The sequence below is a fragment of the Oncorhynchus nerka genome, linkage group LG7 (genome assembly GCF_034236695.1).
Source record: "Oncorhynchus nerka isolate Pitt River linkage group LG7, Oner_Uvic_2.0, whole genome shotgun sequence".
Taxonomy (NCBI): Eukaryota; Metazoa; Chordata; class Actinopteri; order Salmoniformes; family Salmonidae; genus Oncorhynchus; species Oncorhynchus nerka.
In genome coordinates this window covers 1,129,403-1,151,768 of record NC_088402.1, presented here as the reverse complement: position 1 = coordinate 1,151,768, position 22,366 = coordinate 1,129,403, and the positions used below count along the sequence as shown (strand labels likewise).

The 22,366-nt window shown below is 40.2% G+C and overlaps 1 protein-coding gene across 3 annotated transcripts in view; it reads right to left on the bottom strand.

Annotated features, from left to right (window-relative positions):
• Positions 1 to 1,415: 1,415 nt before the first annotated feature.
• Positions 1,416 to 22,366, bottom strand: part of psmg2 (proteasome (prosome, macropain) assembly chaperone 2) — a 41,340-nt gene continuing 20,389 nt past the window's right edge. The window contains exons 4-7 of one of the 3 annotated variants that reach the window (XM_065020087.1): positions 11,432 to 11,550; positions 10,669 to 10,842; positions 2,298 to 2,418; positions 1,416 to 1,674 (exon numbers count right to left, since the gene is read on the bottom strand). In XM_065020087.1, the coding sequence (XP_064876159.1) occupies positions 1,594 to 1,674; positions 2,298 to 2,418; positions 10,669 to 10,842; positions 11,432 to 11,550 (495 nt within the window). In that variant the 3' untranslated portion in view covers positions 1,416 to 1,593. Of the gene's footprint in view, positions 1,675 to 2,297; positions 2,419 to 2,797; positions 3,295 to 10,668; positions 10,843 to 11,431; positions 11,551 to 22,366 lie in introns of those variants that run through there. The other 2 variants (XM_065020088.1, XM_065020089.1) reach the window with 2 other exon arrangements.

The window sequence follows — 22,366 nt, the reverse complement described above, 5'->3', positions numbered from 1 at the left end:
GGCAGGGGGTGATTTAGGAGAGTTGGGGCAGGGGGGTGATTTAGAAGAGTTGGGGCAGGGAGATTCCACTGGGTGATTTAGGAGAGTTGGGGCAGGGGGTGATTTAGGAGAGTTGGGGCAGGGGGTGATTTAGAGAGAGGGGGTGATTTGGGGCAGGGGGGGTGATTTAGGAGAGTTGGGGCAGGGGGGGTGATTTAGGGAGGGGGTGATTTAGAGTTGGGGCAGGGAGTGATTTAGGAGAGTTGGGGCAGGGGGTGATTTAGGAGAGTTGGGGCAGGGGAGATTCCACTGGGTGATTTAGGAGAGTTGGGGCAGGGGGGGTGATTTAGAAGGGTTGGGGCAGGGGAGATTCCACTGGGTGATTTAGGAGAGTTGGGGCAGGGGGTGATTTAGGAGAGTTGGGGCAGGGGTGATTTAGAAGAGTTGGGGCAGGGAGATTCCACTGGGTGATTTAGGAGAGTTGGGGCAGGGGGTGATTTAGGAGAGTTGGGGCAGGGGGTGATTTAGGAGAGTTGGGGCAGGGGTGATTTAGGAGAGTTGGGGCAGGGGGTGATTTAGGAAAGTTGGGGCAGGGGTGATTTAGGAAAGTTGGGGCAGGGGAGATTCCACTGGGTGATTTAGGAGAGTTGGGGCAGGGGTGATTTAGAAGGGTTGGGGCAGGGAGATTCCACTGGGTGATTTAGGAGAGTTGGGGCAGGGGGTGATTTAGGAGAGTTGGGGCAGGGGGTGATTTAGGAAAGTTGGGGCAGGGGGTGATTTAGGAGAGTTGGGGCAGGGGGTGATTTAGAAGGGTTGGGGCAGGGGGGGAGATTCCACTGGGTGATTTAGGAGAGTTGGGGCAGGGGTGATTTAGGAGAGTTGGGGCAGGGGTGATTTAGGAAAGTTGGGGCAGGGGGTGATTTAGGAGAGTTGGGATTTAGGGGTGATTTAGGAGAGTTGGGGCAGGGGTGATTTAGGAGGAGAGTTGGGGCAGGGGGTGATTTAGGAGATTTGGGGCAGGGGGTGATTTAGAAGAGTTGGGGCAGGGAGATTCCACTGGGTGATTTAGGAGAGTTGGGGCAGGGGGGGGTGATTTAGGAGAGTTGGGGCAGGGGGTGATTTAGGAGAGTTGGGGCAGGGGGTGATTTAGGAGAGTTGGGGCAGGGGTGATTTAGAAGAGTTGGGGCAGGGGAGATTCCACTGGGTGATTTAGGAGAGTTGGGGCAGGGGGTGATTTAGGAGAGTTGGGGCAGGGGGTGATTTAGGAGAGTTGGGGCAGGGGGTGATTTAGGAGAGTTGGGGCAGTTGGGGTGATTTAGGAGAGTTGGGGCAGGGGGTGATTTAGGAGAGTTAGGAGAGTTGGGGCAGGGGTGATTTAGGAGAGCAGGGGTGATTTAGGAGAGTTGGGGCAGGGGGTGATTTAGGAGAGTTGGGGCAGGGAGTGATTTAGGAGAGTTGGGGCAGGGGGTGATTTAGGAGAGTTGGGGCAGGGAGTGATTTAGGAGAGTTGGGGCAGGGGGTGATTTAGGAGAGTTGGGGCAGGGGGTGATTTAGGAGAGTTGGGGCAGGGAGTGATTTAGGAGAGTTGGGGCAGGGGAGATTCCACTGGGTGATTTAGAAGAGTGCAGGGGGGATGCCACTGCCAAAGAGAAGCCTCCATGATGCTGGTATCCTCCACTTTGGCTCCGTCTGGGCCTATGAAGGATGGAATAGGCATGAATAACTGACATCCTGTGTTTCAGAGTCATGGCTGAACAACGACATGGATAATATACAGTTAGCTGTTTTTTCTGTGCCTTGGCAAGACAGAACAGCAGCCACCGGTAAGATCAGGGAGGGGGTGGTGTGCATCTCTGTCAACAGCTGGTGCACAATCTCTAATATAAAGGAAGTCTCAAGGTTTTGCTCACCTGAGGTAGAGTACCTCACGATAAGCTGCAGACCATAATATTTACCAACAGAGTTCATCTAGATTCTTCGTAGCTGTCTATTTACCACCAACCAGCTGTATAAGGCCGTAAGCAAACAAGAAAATGCTCACCCAGATGCGGCGCTCCTAGAGGCCGGGACTTTAATTCAGGGAAACTTCCATTTTTATACGTAATTCTACCAGCATGTCACGTGCAACTAGAGGTTAGTGACTATTTCAAAGGGTGTACTTGTAATGAATGTGACATGTACTTGTTTTCCCTACTTAACTTAGTTGAATGCACTGACTAAGTTGCTCTGGACAAGAGTGTCTTCTTAATAACTCAAATGTAAATACATATACAAGCAACCATAACATCATATGGCTGTACTCATACAGTAGCACTTACAGGTGCGTCCACTAGGTGGAGCCAGGTGTTGAGGTGGTTGAGGAGAGTGAAGGCGTCTGGGATGTTGTCTCCTTCAGAGCAGAAGATCAACACCACCACCAGAGGAATGTCCTCCGCACAGCTGGAACACAGAGACAACAACATGGAGAGGAATGTCCTCAGCACAGCTGGAACACAGAGACAACAACATGGAGAGGAATGTCCTCAGCACAGCTGGAACACAGAGACAACAACATGGAGAGGAATGTCCTCCGCACAGCTGGAACACAGAGACAACAACATGGAGAGGAATGTCCTCAGCACAGCTGGAACACAGAGACAACACCATGGAGAAGAATGTCCTCCGCACAGCTGGAACACAGAGACAACAACATGGAGAGGAATGTCCTCCGCACAGCTGGAACACAGAGACAACAACATGGAGAAGAATGTCCTCAGCACAGCTGGAACACAGAGACAACAACATGGAGAGGAATGTCCTCCGCACAGCTGGAACACAGAGACAACAACATGGAGAGGAATGTCCTCCGCACAGCTGGAACACAGAGACAACAACATGGAGAGGAATGTCCTCCGCACAGCTGGAACACAGAGACAACAACATGGAGAAGAATGTCCTCAGCACAGCTGGAACACAGAGACAACACCATGGAGAAGAATGTCCTCCGCACAGCTGGAACACAGAGACAACACCATGGAGAAGAATGTCCTCAGCACAGCTGGAACACAGAGACAACAACATGGAGAGGAATGTCCTCCGCACAGCTGGAATACAGAGACAACAACATGGAGAGGAATGTCCTCAGCACAGCTGGAACACAGAGACAACAACATGGAGAGGAATGTCCTCCGCACAGCTGGAACACAGAGACATGGAGAAAACCTTAAAGCCTCATTGAAAGCCAGTCTAAGACGCGGTACAGATCTCTATACTTCCCATTCTTAAATGTAGGTTTTGCATCTTTTACTTTCTGTTTGGTACATCAGCCTCAAACATCTGAAAATACAATATGGAAAAGCAATTTCACAGCGGTTTAGATGGTACAATGATTCTCTACACTATCTTATACACCCTATACTACCTATATTACCCTATACTACACACCCTATACTACCTATATTACCCTATACTACACTATACTACCTTATACACCCTATACTACCTATATTACCCTATACTACCTATATTACCCTATACTACACTATACTACCTATATTACACTATACTACCTTATACACCCTATAATACCTATATTACCCTATACTACACTATACTACCTATATTACACTATACTACCTTATACACCCTATACTACCTATATTACCCTATACTACCTATATTACCCTATACTACACTATACTACCTTATACTACCTTATACTACACTATACAATGATTCTCTACACTATACTACCTTATACTACCTATACTATGATTTTCTACACTCTACTACCTTATACTACCTCTACTACCTCTACTACCTCTACTACCTCTACAATGATTCTCTACACTCTACTACCTTATACTACCTATACTATGATTCTCTACACTCTACTACCTTATACTACCTATACTACCCTATACTACCTATATTACCCTATACTACCTATACTACCTTATACTACCTATACAATGATTCTCTACACTATACTACCTATACTACCTATACTATGATTCTCTACACTCTACTACACTATACAATGATTCTCTACACTATACTACCTTATACTATGATTCTCTACACTATACTACCTCTACTACCTTATACTACACTATACAATGATTCTCTACACTATACTACCTATACTATGATTCTCTACACTATACTACACTATACTATGATTCTCTACACTCTACTACCTATACTACCTTATACTACCTTATACTACACTATACAATGATTCTCTACACTATACTACCTATACTATGATTCTCTACACTATACTACCATATACTACCTATACTACCTATATTACCTTATACTATGATTCTCTACACTATACTACCTATACTATGATTCTCTACACTATACTACCATATACTACCTATACTACCTATACTATGATTCTCTACACTATACTACCTTATACTACACTATGATTCTCTACACTATACTACCTTATACTACACTATGATTCTCTACACTATACTACCTTATACTACCTATACTATGATTCTCTACACTATACTACCTTATACTACCTATACTACCTTATACTATGATTCTCTACACTCTACTACCTTATACTACCTATACTACCTTATACTACCTTATACTATGATTCTCTACACTCTACTACCTTATACTACCTATACTACCTATACTACCTTATACTATGATTCTCTACACTCTACTACCTATACTACCTTATACTACCTATATTACCCTATACTACCTATATTACCCTATACTACCTCATACTACCTATACTACACTATACTATGATTCTCTACACTCTACTACCTATACTACCTTATACTACCTTTACTATGATTCTCTACACTATACTACCTATACTATGATTCTCTACACTATACTACCTATACTATGATTCTCTACACTATACTACCTCTACTACCTTATACTACCTTATACTACACTATACAATGATTCTCTACACTATACTACCTTATACTACCTATACTATGATTTTCTACACTACCTTATACTACACTATGATTCTCTACACTCTACTACCTTATACTACCTATACTACACTATACTATGATTCTCTACACTATACTACCTTATACTACCTATACTACCTATACTACACTATACTATGATTTTCTACACTCTACTACCTATACTACTACACTATACAATGATTCTCTACACTATACTACCTTATACTACCTATACTACACTATACTACACTATACTACCTTATATTATACTACACTATACTATGACTACACTATACTACCTTACTACCTATACTACACTATACAATGATTCTCTACACTATACTACCTTATACTACCTATACTACACTATACTATGATTCTCTACACTATACTACCTTATACTACCTATACTACACTATACTATGATTCTCTACACTATACTATGATTCTCTACACTATACTACACTATACAATGATTCTCTACACTCTACTACCTTATACAATGATTCTCTACACTCTACTACCTTATACTACACTATACTATACAATGATTCTCTACACTCTACTACACTATACAATGATTCTCTACACTATACTACCTTATACAATGACCTACTACTACTACAATGATTCTCTACACTATACTACCTTATACTAATGATTCTCTACACTCTACTACCTATACTACACTATACTACACTATACTATACAATGATTCTCTGCACTCTACTACCTTATACTACACTATACAATGATTCTCTGCACTCTACTACACTATACAATGATTCTCTACACTATACTACCTTATACTACCTATACTACACTATACAATGATTCTCTGCACTCTACTACCTATACTACACTATACTACACTACACTATACAATGATTCTCTACACTATACTACCTTATACTACCTTATACAATGATTCTCTACACTATACTACCTTATACTACACTATACAATGATTCTCTACACTCTACTACCTTATACTACACTATACTACACTACACTATACAATGATTCTCTACACTCTACTACCTTATACTACACTATACTATACTATACTATGATTCTCTACACTATACTACCTTATACAATACAATGATTCTCTACACTATACTACCTTATACTACACTATGATTCTCTACACTATACTACCTTATACTACCTATACTATGATTCTCTACACTATACTACCTTATACTACCTATACTATGATTCTCTACACTACATTACCTTATATTACACAATGATTCTCTACACTCTACTACCTATACTACCTTATACTACCTATACTACCTTATACTATGATTCTCTACACTCTACTACCTTATACTACCTATACTACCTTATACTATGATTCTCTACACTCTACTACCTTATACTACCTATATTACCCTATACTACCTATATTACCCTATACTACCTCTTATACTACCTATACTACCTATACTATGATTCTCTACACTTATACTACCTATACTACCTTATACTACCTATACTATGATTCTCTACACTATACTACCTATACTATGATTCTCTACACTATACTACCTATACTATGATTCTCTACACTATACTACCTCTACTACCTTATACTACCTTATACTACACTATACAATGATTCTCTACACTATACTACCTTATACTACCTATACTATGATTTTCTACACTACCTTATACTACACTATGATTCTCTACACTCTACTACCTTATACTACCTATACTACACTATACTATGATTCTCTACACTATACTACCTTATACTACCTATACTACCTATACTATGATTTTCTACACTCTACTACCTTATACTACACTATACTATGATTCTCTACACTCTACTACCTTATACTACCTATACTATGATTTTCTACACTCTACTACCTTATACTACACTATACAATGATTCTCTACACTATACTACCTTATACTACCTATACTACACTATACTATGATTCTCTACACTATACTACCTTATACTACACTATACTATGATTCTCTACACTCTACTACCTTATACTATGATTCTCTACACTCTACTACACTACATTATACAATGATTCTCTACACTATACTACCTTATACTACCTATACTACCTATACTATGATTTTCTACACTCTACTACCTTATACTACACTATACTATGATTCTCTACACTCTACTACCTTATACTACACTATACAATGATTCTCTACACTATACTACCTTATACTACCTATACTACACTATACAATGATTCTCTACACTATACTACCTTATACTACCTATACTACACTATACTATGATTTTCTACACTATATTACCTTATACTACCTATACTACCTATACTACACTATGATTTTCTACACTCTACTACCTTATACTACACTATACAATGATTCTCTACACCCTACTACCTTATACTACACTATACTACACTACACTATACAATGATTCTCTACACTGTACTACCTTATACTACACTATACAATGATTCTCTACACTCTACTACCTTATACTACACTATACTACACTATACTACACTATACTACTACACTACACTATACAATGATTCTCTACACTCTACTACCTTATACTACACTATACTACACTATACTACACTATACTACACTACACTATACAATGATTCTCTACACTATACTACCTTATACTACCTATACTACACTATACAATGATTCTCTACACTCTACTACACTATACTACACTATACTACACTACACTATACAATGATTCTCTGCACTCTACTACACTATACAATGATTCTCTGCACTCTACTACACTATACAATGATTCTCTACACTATACTACCTTATACTACCTATACTACACTATACAATGATTCTCTACACTCTACTACCTTATACTACACTATACAATGATTCTCTACACTCTACTACCTTATACTACACTATACTACACTACACTATACAATGATTCTCTACACTCTACTACCTTATACAATGATTCTCTACACTCTACTACCTTATACTACACTATACTACACTATACTATACAATGATTCTCTACACTCTACTACCTTATACAATGATTCTCTACACTCTACTACCTTATACTACCTATACTACACTATACAATGATTCTCTACACTCTACTACCTATACTACACTATACTACACTATACTATACAATGATTATCTGCACTCTACTACCTTATACTACACTATACAATGATTCTCTGCACTCTACTACACTATACAATGATTCTCTACACTATACTACCTTATACTACCTATACTACACTATACAATGATTCTCTACACTCTACTACCTATACTACACTATACTACACTATACAATGATTCTCTACACTATACTACCTTATACTACACTATACTATGATTCTCTACACTCTACTACCTCATACTATGATTCTCTACACTCTACTACACTACACTATACAATGATTCTCTACACTATACTACCTTATACTACCTATACTATGATTTTCTACACTCTACTACCTTATACTACACTATACTATGATTCTCTACACTCTACTACCTTATACTACACTATACAATGATTCTCTACACTATACTACCTTATACTACCTATACTACACTATACAATGATTCTCTACACTCTACTACCTATACTACACTATACTACACTATACTATACAATGATTCTCTACACTATACTACCTTATACTACACTATACAATGATTCTCTACACTCTACTACCTTATACTACACTATACTACACTACACTATACAATGATTCTCTACACTCTACTACCTTATACAATGATTCTCTACACTCTACTACCTTATACTACACTATACTATACTACACTATACTATACAATGATTCTCTACACTATACTACCTTATACTACCTATACTACACTATACAATGATTCTCTACACTCTACTACCTATACTACACTATACTACACTATACTATACAATGATTATCTGCACTCTACTACCGTATACTACACTATACAATGATTCTCTGCACTCTACTACACTATACAATGATTCTCTACACTATACTACCTTATACTACACTATACAATGATTCTCTACACTCTACTACCTATACTACACTATACTACACTATACAATGATTCTCTACACTATACTACCTTATACTACACTATACTATGATTCTCTACACTCTACTACCTCATACTATGATTCTCTACACTCTACTACACTACACTATACAATGATTCTCTACACTATACTACCTTATACTACCTATACTATGATTTTCTACACTCTACTACCTTATACTACACTATACTATGATTCTCTACACTATACTACCTTATACTACACTATACTATGATTTTCTACACTATATTACCTTATACTACCTATACTACCTATACTACACTATACTATGATTTTCTACACTCTACCTTATACTACACTATGATTCTCTACACTCTACTACCTTATACTACACTATACAATGATTCTCTACACTCTACTACCTTATACTACACTATACTACACTACACTACACTATACAATGATTCTCTACACTCTACTACCTTATACTACACTATACTACACTATACTACACTACACTATACAATGATTCTCTACACTATACTACCTTATACTACACTATACTACACTATACAATGATTCTCTACACTCTACTACACTATACAATGATTCTCTGCACTCTACTACACTATACAATGATTCTCTGCACTCTACTACCTATACTACCTATACTACACTATACAATGATTCTCTACACTCTACTACCTTATACTACACTATACTACACTATACTACACTATACTACACTACACTATACAATGATTCTCTGCACTCTACAATGATTCTCTACACTATACTACCTTATACTACACTATACAATGATTCTCTACACTCTACTACCTATACTACACTATACTATACAATGATTCTCTACACTATACTACCTTATACTACACTATACAATGATTCTCTACACTCTACTACCTTATACTACACTATACTACACTACACTATACAATGATTCTCTACACTCTACTACCTTATACTACACTATACAATGATTCTCTACACTATACTACCTTATACTACCTATACTACCTATACTACACTATACAATGATTCTCTACACTCTACTACCTATACTACACTATACTACACAATGATTCTCTGCACTCTACTACACTATACAATGATTCTCTGCACTCTACTACCTATACTACACTATACTACACTATACAATGATTCTCTACACTCTACTACACTATACAATGATTTTCTGCACTCTACTACACTATACAATGATTCTCTGCACTCTACTACCTATACTACCTATACTACACTATACAATGATTCTCTACACTCTACTACCTATACTACCTTATACTACACTATACAATGATTCTCTGCACTCTACTACACTATACAATGATTCTCTGCACTCTACTACACTATACAATGATTCTCTACACTATACTACCTTATACTACCTATACTACACTATACAATGATTCTCTGCACTCTACTACCTATACTACACTATACTACACTATACAATGATTCTCTACACTATACTACCTTATACTACCTATACTACACTATACAATGATTCTCTGCATATTCCTCTTTATCAGATCTAGTGTTCAGCGTTCCACACTGCATGTGTGAGGATAATATAGCCAGTAAAAACAAATATGATCCTGTATCAGTGTTCAGAGGTGACTTCTACCTACACCCCCCGTCAGTCTCCTGTACCTGTCAGTGAAGAGGCCTTTAGTGGCGCCCCCTCCAGGTATATAGAGGCGCTGCTCTGAGTCAGTAACCCCAGGGAAGGTAGATACTGTCTCCATCTCCTTCCACTCCATCTCCTTCAGCCGGTCACCAGTCAGCTTCTGCATGGAGGGAGTCTGCAGGTAACGCAGGGGAGACCTGCGAGCAAGGAAGGGGTTCGTCTGTCATCACGTTCGTCTGTCATCACGTTCGTCTGTCATCACGTTCGTCTGTCATCACGTTCGTCTGTCATCACGTTCATCACGTTCATCTGTCATCACGTTCATCTGTCATCACGTTCATCACGTTCGTCTGTCATCACGTTCATCACGTTCGTCTGTCATCACGTTCATCACGTTCGTCTGTCATCACGTTCATCTGTCATCACGTTCATCTGTCATCACGTTCATCTGTCATCACGTTCATCTGTCATCACGTTCGTCTGTCATCACGTTCGTCTGTCATCACGTTCGTCTGTCATCACGTTCGTCTGTCATCACGTTCATCACGTTTGTCTGTCATCACGTTCGTCTGTCATCACGTTCGTCTGTCATCACGTTCGTCTGTCATCACGTTCATTGGTGGAATATCGGAACATGGACAATGATAGCGAAATACTTGTTATATATTTTATGTAGGATTTGTCAGTCAGAGCTCTCTGCCATGCACTCCATATATTTATGTGATAAATGGAATGGAAAAAAAGTTTAGTTGAACATAGTAATTCTGGTAGATAGCAGTTATGTACCCCAGTAGCTGTTGGTCATCCCTCTGGTAAGCATGACTGCTGGACAGCACGACAGTCCTGGAGAAACCACTGGCTTTGATCCAAGACACCATCAGCTTACAGAACTTCTTGGACTTTGTCTGCAACAGAAAGGATATGATAGTTCTCCTCTCCCAAGTTAAAAACCATAAACAGCATAACCATATCCATGTGAAACCAATGTCAGTAAGCTGCAAACAGCTTCTCATGCTACACTGTTCCCTTGAGGCCGCTACACTGTTCCCTTGAGGCCGCTACACTGTTCCCTTGGGGCCGCTACACTGTTCCCTTGGGGCCGCTACACTGTTCCCTTGGGGCCGCTACACTGTTCCCTTGGGGCCGCTACACTGTTCCCTTGGGGCCGCTACACTGTTCCCTTGGGGCCGCTACACTGTTCCCTTGGGGCCGCTACACTGTTCCCTTGGGGCCGCTACACTGTTCCCTTGGGGCCGCTACACTGTTCCCTTGGGGCCGCTACACTGTTCCCTTGGGGCCACTGTTCCCTTACACTGTTCCCTTGGGGCCGCTACACTGTTCCCTTGGGGCCGCTACACTGTTCCCTTGAGGCCGCTACACTGTTCCCTTGGGGCCGCTACACTGTTCCCTTGGGGCCGCTACACTGTTCCCTTGAGGCCGCTATACACTTTACGCAGCGTTGTTTACCTACTTTGGAGCGGACTGTATACGACGCTCCGTTGCATAGGGTGTGGGCTTCAACCGGTGGCTGTCTAATCAAACACACATGACCACCCTCCTTGACAACTTACCAACCAGAACAAGCATAGGATGTGGGATGGCCTGCTGCCATGCCTGACACAAAGCTCCAGAGGTCAGGAAAAGATTGGAAAATGTGTAATGCATTTGTATCAGACCTGGAACATTAATGCACTTCATTTTGACCAATGTCACTCAGCTACTTGACTACTAATGTCATTCACCTACTTTACTTCAGAGATTACTAACCGATAACTAGCCTTACTTTACATCAGACTACTAACCACTAGCCTTACTTTACGTCAGACTACTAACCACTAGCTTTACTTTACATCAGACTACTAACCGCTAGCTTTACATCAGACTACTAACCGCTAGCTTTACTTTACATCAGACTACTAACCACTAGCTTTACTTTACATCAGACTACTAACCACTAGCTTTACTTTACAGACTACTAACCACTAGCCTTACTTTACATCAGACTACTAACCACTAGCCTTACTTTACATCAGACTACTAACCACTAGCTTTACTTTACGTCAGACTACTAACCACTAGCCTTACTTTACATCAGACTACTAACCACTAGCCTTACTTTACATCAGACTACTAACCACTAGCCTTACGTCAGACTACTAACCACTAGCCTTACGTCAGACTACTAACCACTAGCCTTACTTTACATCAGACTACTAACCACTAGCCTTACTTTACATCAGACTACTAACCACTAGCCTTACTTTACATCAGACTACTAACCACTAGCCTTACTTTACATCAGACTACTAACCACTAGCTTTACTTTACGTCAGACTACTAACCACTAGCCTTACTTTACATCAGACTACTAACCACTAGCCTTACTTTACATCAGACTACTAACCACTAGCCTTACGTCAGACTACTAACCACTAGCCTTACGTCAGACTACTAACCACTAGCCTTACGTCAGACTACTAACCACTAGCCTTACGTCAGACTACTAACCACTAGCCTTACTTTACATCAGACTACTAACCACTAGCCTTACTTTACATCAGACTACTAACCACTAGCCTTACTTTACATCAGACTACTAACCAGCCTTCCTTTTTACATCAGACTACTAGCCTTAGCTTTACATCAGACTACTAACCGCTAGCTTTACATCAGACTACTAACGACTAACCACTAGCCTTAGCTTTACATCAGACTACTAACCGACTAGCCTTAGCCTTTTACATCAGACTACTAACCACTAGCCTTACTTTACGTCAGACTACTAACCACTAGCCTTACTTTACATCAGACTACTAACCACTAGCCTTTTACATCAGACTACTAACCACTAGCCTTACTTTACGTCAGACTACTAACCACTAGCCTTACTTTACATCAGACTACTAACCACTAGCCTTACTTTACATCAGACTACTAACCACTAGCCTTACTTTACATCAGACTACTAACCACTAGCTTTACGTCAGACTACTAACCACTAGCCTTTTACATCAGACTACTAACCACTAGCCTTACTTTACATCAGACTACTAACCACTAGCCTTACATCAGACTACTAACCACTAGCTTTACATCAGACTACTAACCACTAGCCTTAACTTTACATCAGACTACTAACCGCTAGCTTTACATCAGACTACTAACCGCTAGCCTTACTTTACGTCAGACTACTAACCACTAGCCTTACTTTACGTCAGACTACTAACCACTAGCCTTACTTTACATCAGACTACTAACCGCTAGCTTTACATCAGACTTTACTTTACATCAGACTACTAACCACTAGCTTTACATCAGACTACTAACCACTAGCCTTACTTTACATCAGACTACTAACCACTAGCTTTACATCAGACTACTAACCACTAGCCTTACTTTACGTCAGACTACTAACCACTAGCCTTACTTTACATCAGACTACTAACCACTAGCCTTACTTTACATCAGACTACTAACCACTAGCCTTACTTTACATCAGACTACTAACCACTAGCCTTACTTTACATCAGACTACTAACCACTAGCCTTACTTTACATCAGACTACTAACCACTAGCCTTACGTCAGACTACTAACCACTAGCCTTACTTTACATCAGACTACTAACCACTAGCCTTACGTCAGACTACTAACCACTAGCCTTACGTCAGACTACTAACCACTAGCCTTACATCAGACTACTAACCACTAGCCTTACTTTACATCAGACTACTAACCACTAGCTTTACATCAGACTACTAACCGCTAGCTTTACATCAGACTACTAACCGCTAGCCTTACTTTACGTCAGACTACTAACAGCTAGCCTTACTTTACATCAGACTACTAACCGCTAGCCTTACTTTACGTCAGACTACTAACCGCTAGCCTTACTTTACATCAGACTACTAACCACTAGCTTTACTTTACGTCAGACTACTAACCACTAGCCTTACTTTACATCAGACTACTAACCACTAGCTTTACATCAGACTACTAACCACTAGCCTTACTTTACGTCAGACTACTAACCACTAGCCTTACTTTACATCAGACTACTAACCACTAGCCTTACTTTACATCAGACTACTAACCACTAGCCTTACTTTACATCAGACTACTAACCACTAGCTTTACTTTATGTCAGACTACTAACCACTAGCTTTACATCAGACTACTAACCACTAGCCTTACTTTACATCAGACTACTAACCACTAGCCTTACATCAGACTACTAACCACTAGCTTTACATCAGACTACTAACCACTAGCCTTACTTTACATCAGACTACTAACCGCTAGCTTTACATCAGACTACTAACCACTAGCCTTACTTTACATCAGACTACTAACCACTAGCCTTACTTTACGTCAGACTACTAACCACTAGCCTTACTTTACATCAGACTACTAACCGCTAGCTTTACATCAGACTACTAACCGCTAGCTTTACATCAGACTACTAACCGCCTTAGCTTTACATCAGACTACTAACCACTAGCCTTACTTTACATCAGACTACTAACCACTAGCCTTACTTTACATCAGACTACTAACCACTAGCTTTACATCAGACTACTAACTAGCCTTACTTTAGTCAGACTACTAACCACTAGCCTTACTTTACATCAGACTACTAACCACTAGCCTTACTTTACATCAGACTACTAACCACTAGCCTTACTTTACATCAGACTACTAACCACTAGCCTTACTTTACATCAGACTACTAACCACTAGCCTTACTTTACATCAGACTACTAACCACTAGCCTTACTTTACATCAGACTACTAACCACTAGCCTTACTTTACGTCAGACTACTAACCACTAGCCTTACTTTACATCAGACTACTAACCACTAGCTTTACATCAGACTACTAACCACTAGCTTTTACATCAGACTACTAGCTTTACATCAGACTACTAACCACTAGCTTTACATCAGACTACTAACCACTAGCCTTACTTTACATCAGACTACTAACCAGCTTTACTCAGACTACTAACCACTAGCCTTACTTTACATCAGACTACTAACCACTAGCCTTACTTTTTTTACGTCAGACTACTAACCACTAGCCTTACTTTACATCAGACTACTAACCACTAGCCTTTACATCAGACTACTAACCACTAGCCTTACTTTACATCAGACTACTAACCACTAGCTTTACTTTACATCAGACTACTAACCGCTAGCCTTACTTTACATCAGACTACTAACCGCTAGCCTTACTTTACATCAGACTACTAACCACTAGCTTTACATCAGACTACTAACCACTAGCTTTACATCAGACTACTAACCGCTAGCTTTACATCAGACTACTAACCACTAGCTTTACATCAGACTACTAACCGCTAGCTTTACATCAGACTACTAACCACTAGCCTTACTTTACATCAGACTACTAACCACTAGCCTTACTTTCAGACTCAGACTACTAACCGCTAGCTTTACATCAGACTACTAACCACTAGCCTTACTTTACATCAGACTACTAACCACTAGCCTTACTTTACATCAGACTACTAACCACTAGCCTTACTTTACATCAGACTACTAACCACTAGCCTTACTTTACATCAGACTACTAACCACTAGCTTTACATCAGACTACTAACCACTAGCCTTACTTTACATCAGACTACTAACCTAGCCTTACATCAGACCTTACTTTACATCAGACTACTAACCACTAGCCTTACTTTACATCAGACTACTAACCACTAGCCTTACTTTACATCAGACTACTAACCACTAGCCTTACTTTACATCAGACTACTAACCACTAGCCTTACTTTACATCAGACTACTAACCACTAGCCTTACTTTACATCAGACTACTAACCACTAGCCTTACTTTACATCAGACTACTAACCGCTAGCTTTACATCAGACTACTTAGCTTTACATCAGACTACTAACCGCTAGCCTTACTTTACATCAGACTACTAACCGCTAGCCTTTACATCAGACTACTAACCGCTAGCCTTACTTTACATCAGACTACTAACCACTAGCTTTACGTCAGACTTACTTTACGTCAGACTACTAACCGCTAGCCTTACTTTACATCAGACTACTAACCGCTAGCCTTACTTTACATCAGACTACTAACCACTAGCCTTACTTTACATCAGACTACTAACCACTAGCCTTACTTTACGTCAGACTACTAACCACTAGCCTTACTTTACATCAGACTACTAACCGCTAGCTTTACATCAGACTACTAACCGCTAGCCTTACATCACATCAGACTACTAACCGCTAGCCTTACTTTACATCAGACTACTAACCACTAGCCTTACTTTACGTCAGACTACTAACCACTAGCCTTACTTTACATCAGACTACTAACCACTAGCTTTACATCAGACTACTAACCACTAGCTTTACATCAGACTACTAACCACTAGCCTTACTTTACGTCAGACTACTAACCACTAGCCTTACTTTACGTCAGACTACTAACCATTACTTTACATCAGACTACTAACCACTAGCCTTACTTTACATCAGACTACTAACCGCTAGCCTTACTTTACATCAGACTACTAACCACTAGCCTTACTTTACATCAGACTACTAACCACTAGCTTTACGTCAGACTACTAACCGCTAGCCTTACTTTACGTCAGACTACTAACCGCTAGCCTTACTTTACGTCAGACTACTAACCGCTAGCCTTACTTTACGTCAGACTACTAACCACTAGCCTTACTTTACATCAGACTACTAACCACTAGCCTTACTTTACATCAGACTACTAACCACTAGCCTTACTTTACATCAGACTACTAACCACTAGCCTTACTTTACATCAGACTACTAACCACTAGCCTTACTTTACATCAGACTACTAACCACTAGCCTTACTTTACATCAGACTACTAACCACTAGCCTTACTTTACATCAGACTACTAACCACTAGCTTTACATCAGACTACTAACCACTAGCTTTACATCAGACTACTAACCACTAGCCTTACTTTACATCAGACTACTAACCACTAGCCTTACATCAGACTACTAACCACTAGCTTTACATCAGACTACTAACCACTAGCCTTACTTTACATCAGACTACTAACCGCTAGCTTTACATCAGACTACTAACCACTAGCCTTACTTTACGTCAGACTACTAACCACTAGCCTTACTTTACGTCAGACTACTAACCACTAGCCTTACTTTACATCAGACTACTAACCACTAGCCTTACGTCAGACTACTAACCACTAGCCTTACTTTACGTCAGACTACTAACCACTAGCTTTACTTTACGTCAGACTACTAACCGCTAGCCTTACTTTACATCAGACTACTAACCGCTAGCCTTACTTTACATCAGACTACTAACCGCTAGCTTTACATCAGACTACTAACCGCTAGCTTTACATCAGACTACTAACCGCTAGCTTTACATCAGACTACTAACCGCTAGCTTTACATCAGACTACTAACCGCTAGCTTTACATCAGACTACTAACCGCTAGCTTTACATCAGACTACTAACCACTAGCTTTACATCAGACTACTAACCACTAGCCTTACATCAGACTACTAACCGCTAGCCTTACTTTACATCAGACTACTAACCACTAGCCTTACTTTACATCAGACTACTAACCACTAGCTTTACATCAGACTACTAACCGCTAGCCTTCCTTTACGTCAGACTACTAACCTGCTAGCCTTACTTTACATCAGACTACTAACCTGCTAGCCTTACTTTACATCAGACTACTAACCTGCTAGCCTTACTTTACATCAGACTACTAACCACTAGCCTTACTTTACATCAGACTACTAACCACTAGCCTTACTTTACATCAGACTACTAACCACTAGCCTTACTTTACATCAGACTACTAACCACTAGCCTTACTTTACATCAGACTACTAACCGCTAGCCTTACTTTACATCAGACTACTAACCGCTAGCCTTACTTTACATCAGACTACTAACCGCTAGCCTTACTTTACATCAGACTACTAACCGCTAGCCTTCCTTTACGTCAGACTACTAACCGCTAGCCTTCCTTTACGTCAGACTACTAACCGCTAGCCTTCCTTTACGTCAGACTACTAACCGCTAGCCTTCCTTTACGTCAGACTACTAACCGCTAGCCTTCCTTTACATCAGATTACTAACCGCTAGCTTTACATCAGACTACTAACCACTAGCCTTACTTTACATCAGATTACTAACCGCTAGCTTTACATCAGACTACTAACCGCTAGCTTTACATCACATCAGACTACTAACCGCTAGCCTTACTTTACGTCAGACTACTAACCACTAGCCTTACTTTACGTCAGACTACTAACCACTAGCCTTACTTTACGTCAGACTACTAACCACTAGCTTTACATCAGACTACTAACCGCTAGCTTTACATCAGACTACTAACCACTAGCCTTACTTTACGTCAGACTACTAACCACTAGCCTTACTTTACGTCAGACTACTAACCATTAGCTTTACATCAGACTACAAACCACTAGCTTTACATCAGACTACTAACCGCTAGCCTTCCTTTACGTCAGACTACTAACCGCTAGCCTAACCTTTACGTCAGACTACTAACCGCTAGCCTTCCTTTACGTCAGACTACTAACCGCTAGCCTTACTTTACGTCAGACTACTAACCACTAGCCTTACTTTACGTCAGACTACTAACCACTAGCCTTACTTTACGTCAGACTACTAACCACTAGCCTTACTTTACATCAGAGACTACTTTACATCCACTAGCCTTACTTTACATCAGACTACTAACCACTAGCCTTACTTTACATCAGACTACTAACCACTAGCCTTACTTTACATCAGACTACTAACCACTAGCCTTACTTTACATCAGACTACTAACCACTAGCTTTACATCAGACTACTAACCACTAGCCTTACTTTACATCAGACTACTAACCACTAGCCTTACTTTACATCAGACTACTAACCACTAGCCTTACTTTACATCAGACTACTAACCACTAGCCTTACTTTACATCAGACTACTAACCACTAGCCTTATTTTACGTCAGACTACTAACCACTAGCCTTACTTTACATCAGACTACTAACGACTAACCACTAGCCTTACTTTACGTCAGACTACTAACCACTAGCTTTACTTTACGTCAGACTACTAACCGCTAGCCTTACTTTACATCAGACTACTAACCGCTAGCCTTACTTTACATCAGACTACTAACCACTAGCTTTACATCAGACTACTAACCGCTAGCTTTACATCAGACTACTAACCGCTAGCTTTACATCAGACTACTAACCGCTAGCTTTACATCAGACTACTAACCGCTAGCTTTACATCAGACTACTAACCGCTAGCTTTACATCAGACTACTAACCGCTAGCTTTACATCAGACTACTAACCACTAGCTTTACATCAGACTACTAACCACTAGCCTTACATCAGACTACTAACCGCTAGCCTTACTTTACATCAGACTACTAACCACTAGCCTTACTTTACATCAGACTACTAACCACTAGCTTTACATCAGACTACTAACCGCTAGCCTTCCTTTACGTCAGACTACTAACCTGCTAGCCTTACTTTACATCAGACTACTAACCTGCTAGCCTTACTTTACATCAGACTACTAACCTGCTAGCCTTACTTTACATCAGACTACTAACCACTAGCCTTACTTTACATCAGACTACTAACCACTAGCCTTACTTTACATCAGACTACTAACCACTAGCCTTACTTTACATCAGACTACTAACCACTAGCCTTACTTTACATCAGACTACTAACCACTAGCCTTACTTTACATCAGACTACTAACCGCTAGCCTTACTTTACATCAGACTACTAACCGCTAGCCTTACTTTACATCAGACTACTAACCGCTAGCCTTACTTTACATCAGACTACTAACCGCTAGCCTTCCTTTACGTCAGACTACTAACCGCTAGCCTTCCTTTACGTCAGACTACTAACCGCTAGCCTTCCTTTACGTCAGACTACTAACCGCTAGCCTTCCTTTACATCAGATTACTAACCGCTAGCTTTACATCAGACTACTAACCACTAGCCTTACTTTACATCAGATTACTAACCGCTAGCTTTACATCAGACTACTAACCGCTAGCTTTACATCACATCAGACTACTAACCGCTAGCCTTACTTTACATCAGACTACTAACCACTAGCCTTACTTTACGTCAGACTACTAACCACTAGCCTTACTTTACGTCAGACTACTAACCACTAGCCTTACTTTACGTCAGACTACTAACCACTAGCTTTACATCAGACTACTAACCGCTAGCTTTACATCAGACTACTAACCACTAGCCTTACTTTACGTCAGACTACTAACCACTAGCCTTACTTTACGTCAGACTACTAACCATTAGCTTTACATCAGACTACAAACCACTAGCTTTACATCAGACTACTAACCGCTAGCCTTCCTTTACGTCAGACTACTAACCGCTAGCCTTCCTTTACGTCAGACTACTAACCGCTAGCCTTACTTTACGTCAGACTACTAACCGCTAGCCTTACTTTACGTCAGACTACTAACCACTAGCCTTACTTTACGTCAGACTACTAACCACTAGCCTTACTTTACGTCAGACTACTAACCACTAGCCTTACTTTACATCAGACTACTAACCACTAGCCTTACTTTACATCAGACTACTAACCACTAGCCTTACTTTACATCAGACTACTAACCACTAGCCTTACTTTACATCAGACTACTAACCACTAGCTTTACATCAGACTACTAACCACTAGCTTTACATCAGACTACTAACCACTAGCTTTACATCAGACTACTAACCACTAGCCTTACTTTACATCAGACTACTAACCACTAGCCTTACTTTACATCAGACTACTAACCACTAGCCTTACTTTACATCAGACTACTAACCGCTAGCCTTACTTTACATCAGACTACTAACCACTAGCTTTACATCAGACTACTAACCACTAGCCTTACGTCAGACTACTAACCACTAGCCTTACTTTACATCAGACTACTAACCACTAGCTTTACTTTACGTCAGACTACTAACCACTAGCCTTACTTTACATCAGACTACTAACCACTAGCCTTACTTTACGTCAGACTACTAACCGCTAGCCTTACTTTACATCAGACTACTAACGACTAACCACTAGCCTTACTTCACGTCAGACTACTAACCACTAGCCTTACTTTACATCAGACTACTAACCACTAGCTTTACTTTACGTCAGACTACTAACCACTAGCCTTACTTTACATCAGACTACTAACCACTAGCCTTACTTTACATCAGACTACTAACCGCTAGCCTTACTTTACATCAGACTACTAACCGCTAGCCTTACTTTACATCAGACTACTAACCACTAGCTTTACATCAGACTACTAACCACTAGCTTTACATCAGACTACTAACCGCTAGCTTTATATCAGACTACTAACCACTAGCTTTACATCAGACTACTAACCACTAGCTTTACATCAGACTACTAACCACTAGCCTTACTTTACATCAGACTACTAACCACTAGCTTTACATCAGACTACTAACCACTAGCCTTCCTTTACATCAGACTACTAACCGCTAGCCTTCCTTTACATCAGACTACTAACCACTAGCTTTACATCAGACTACTAACCACTAGCTTTACATCAGACTACTAACCGCTAGCCTTACTTTACATCAGAC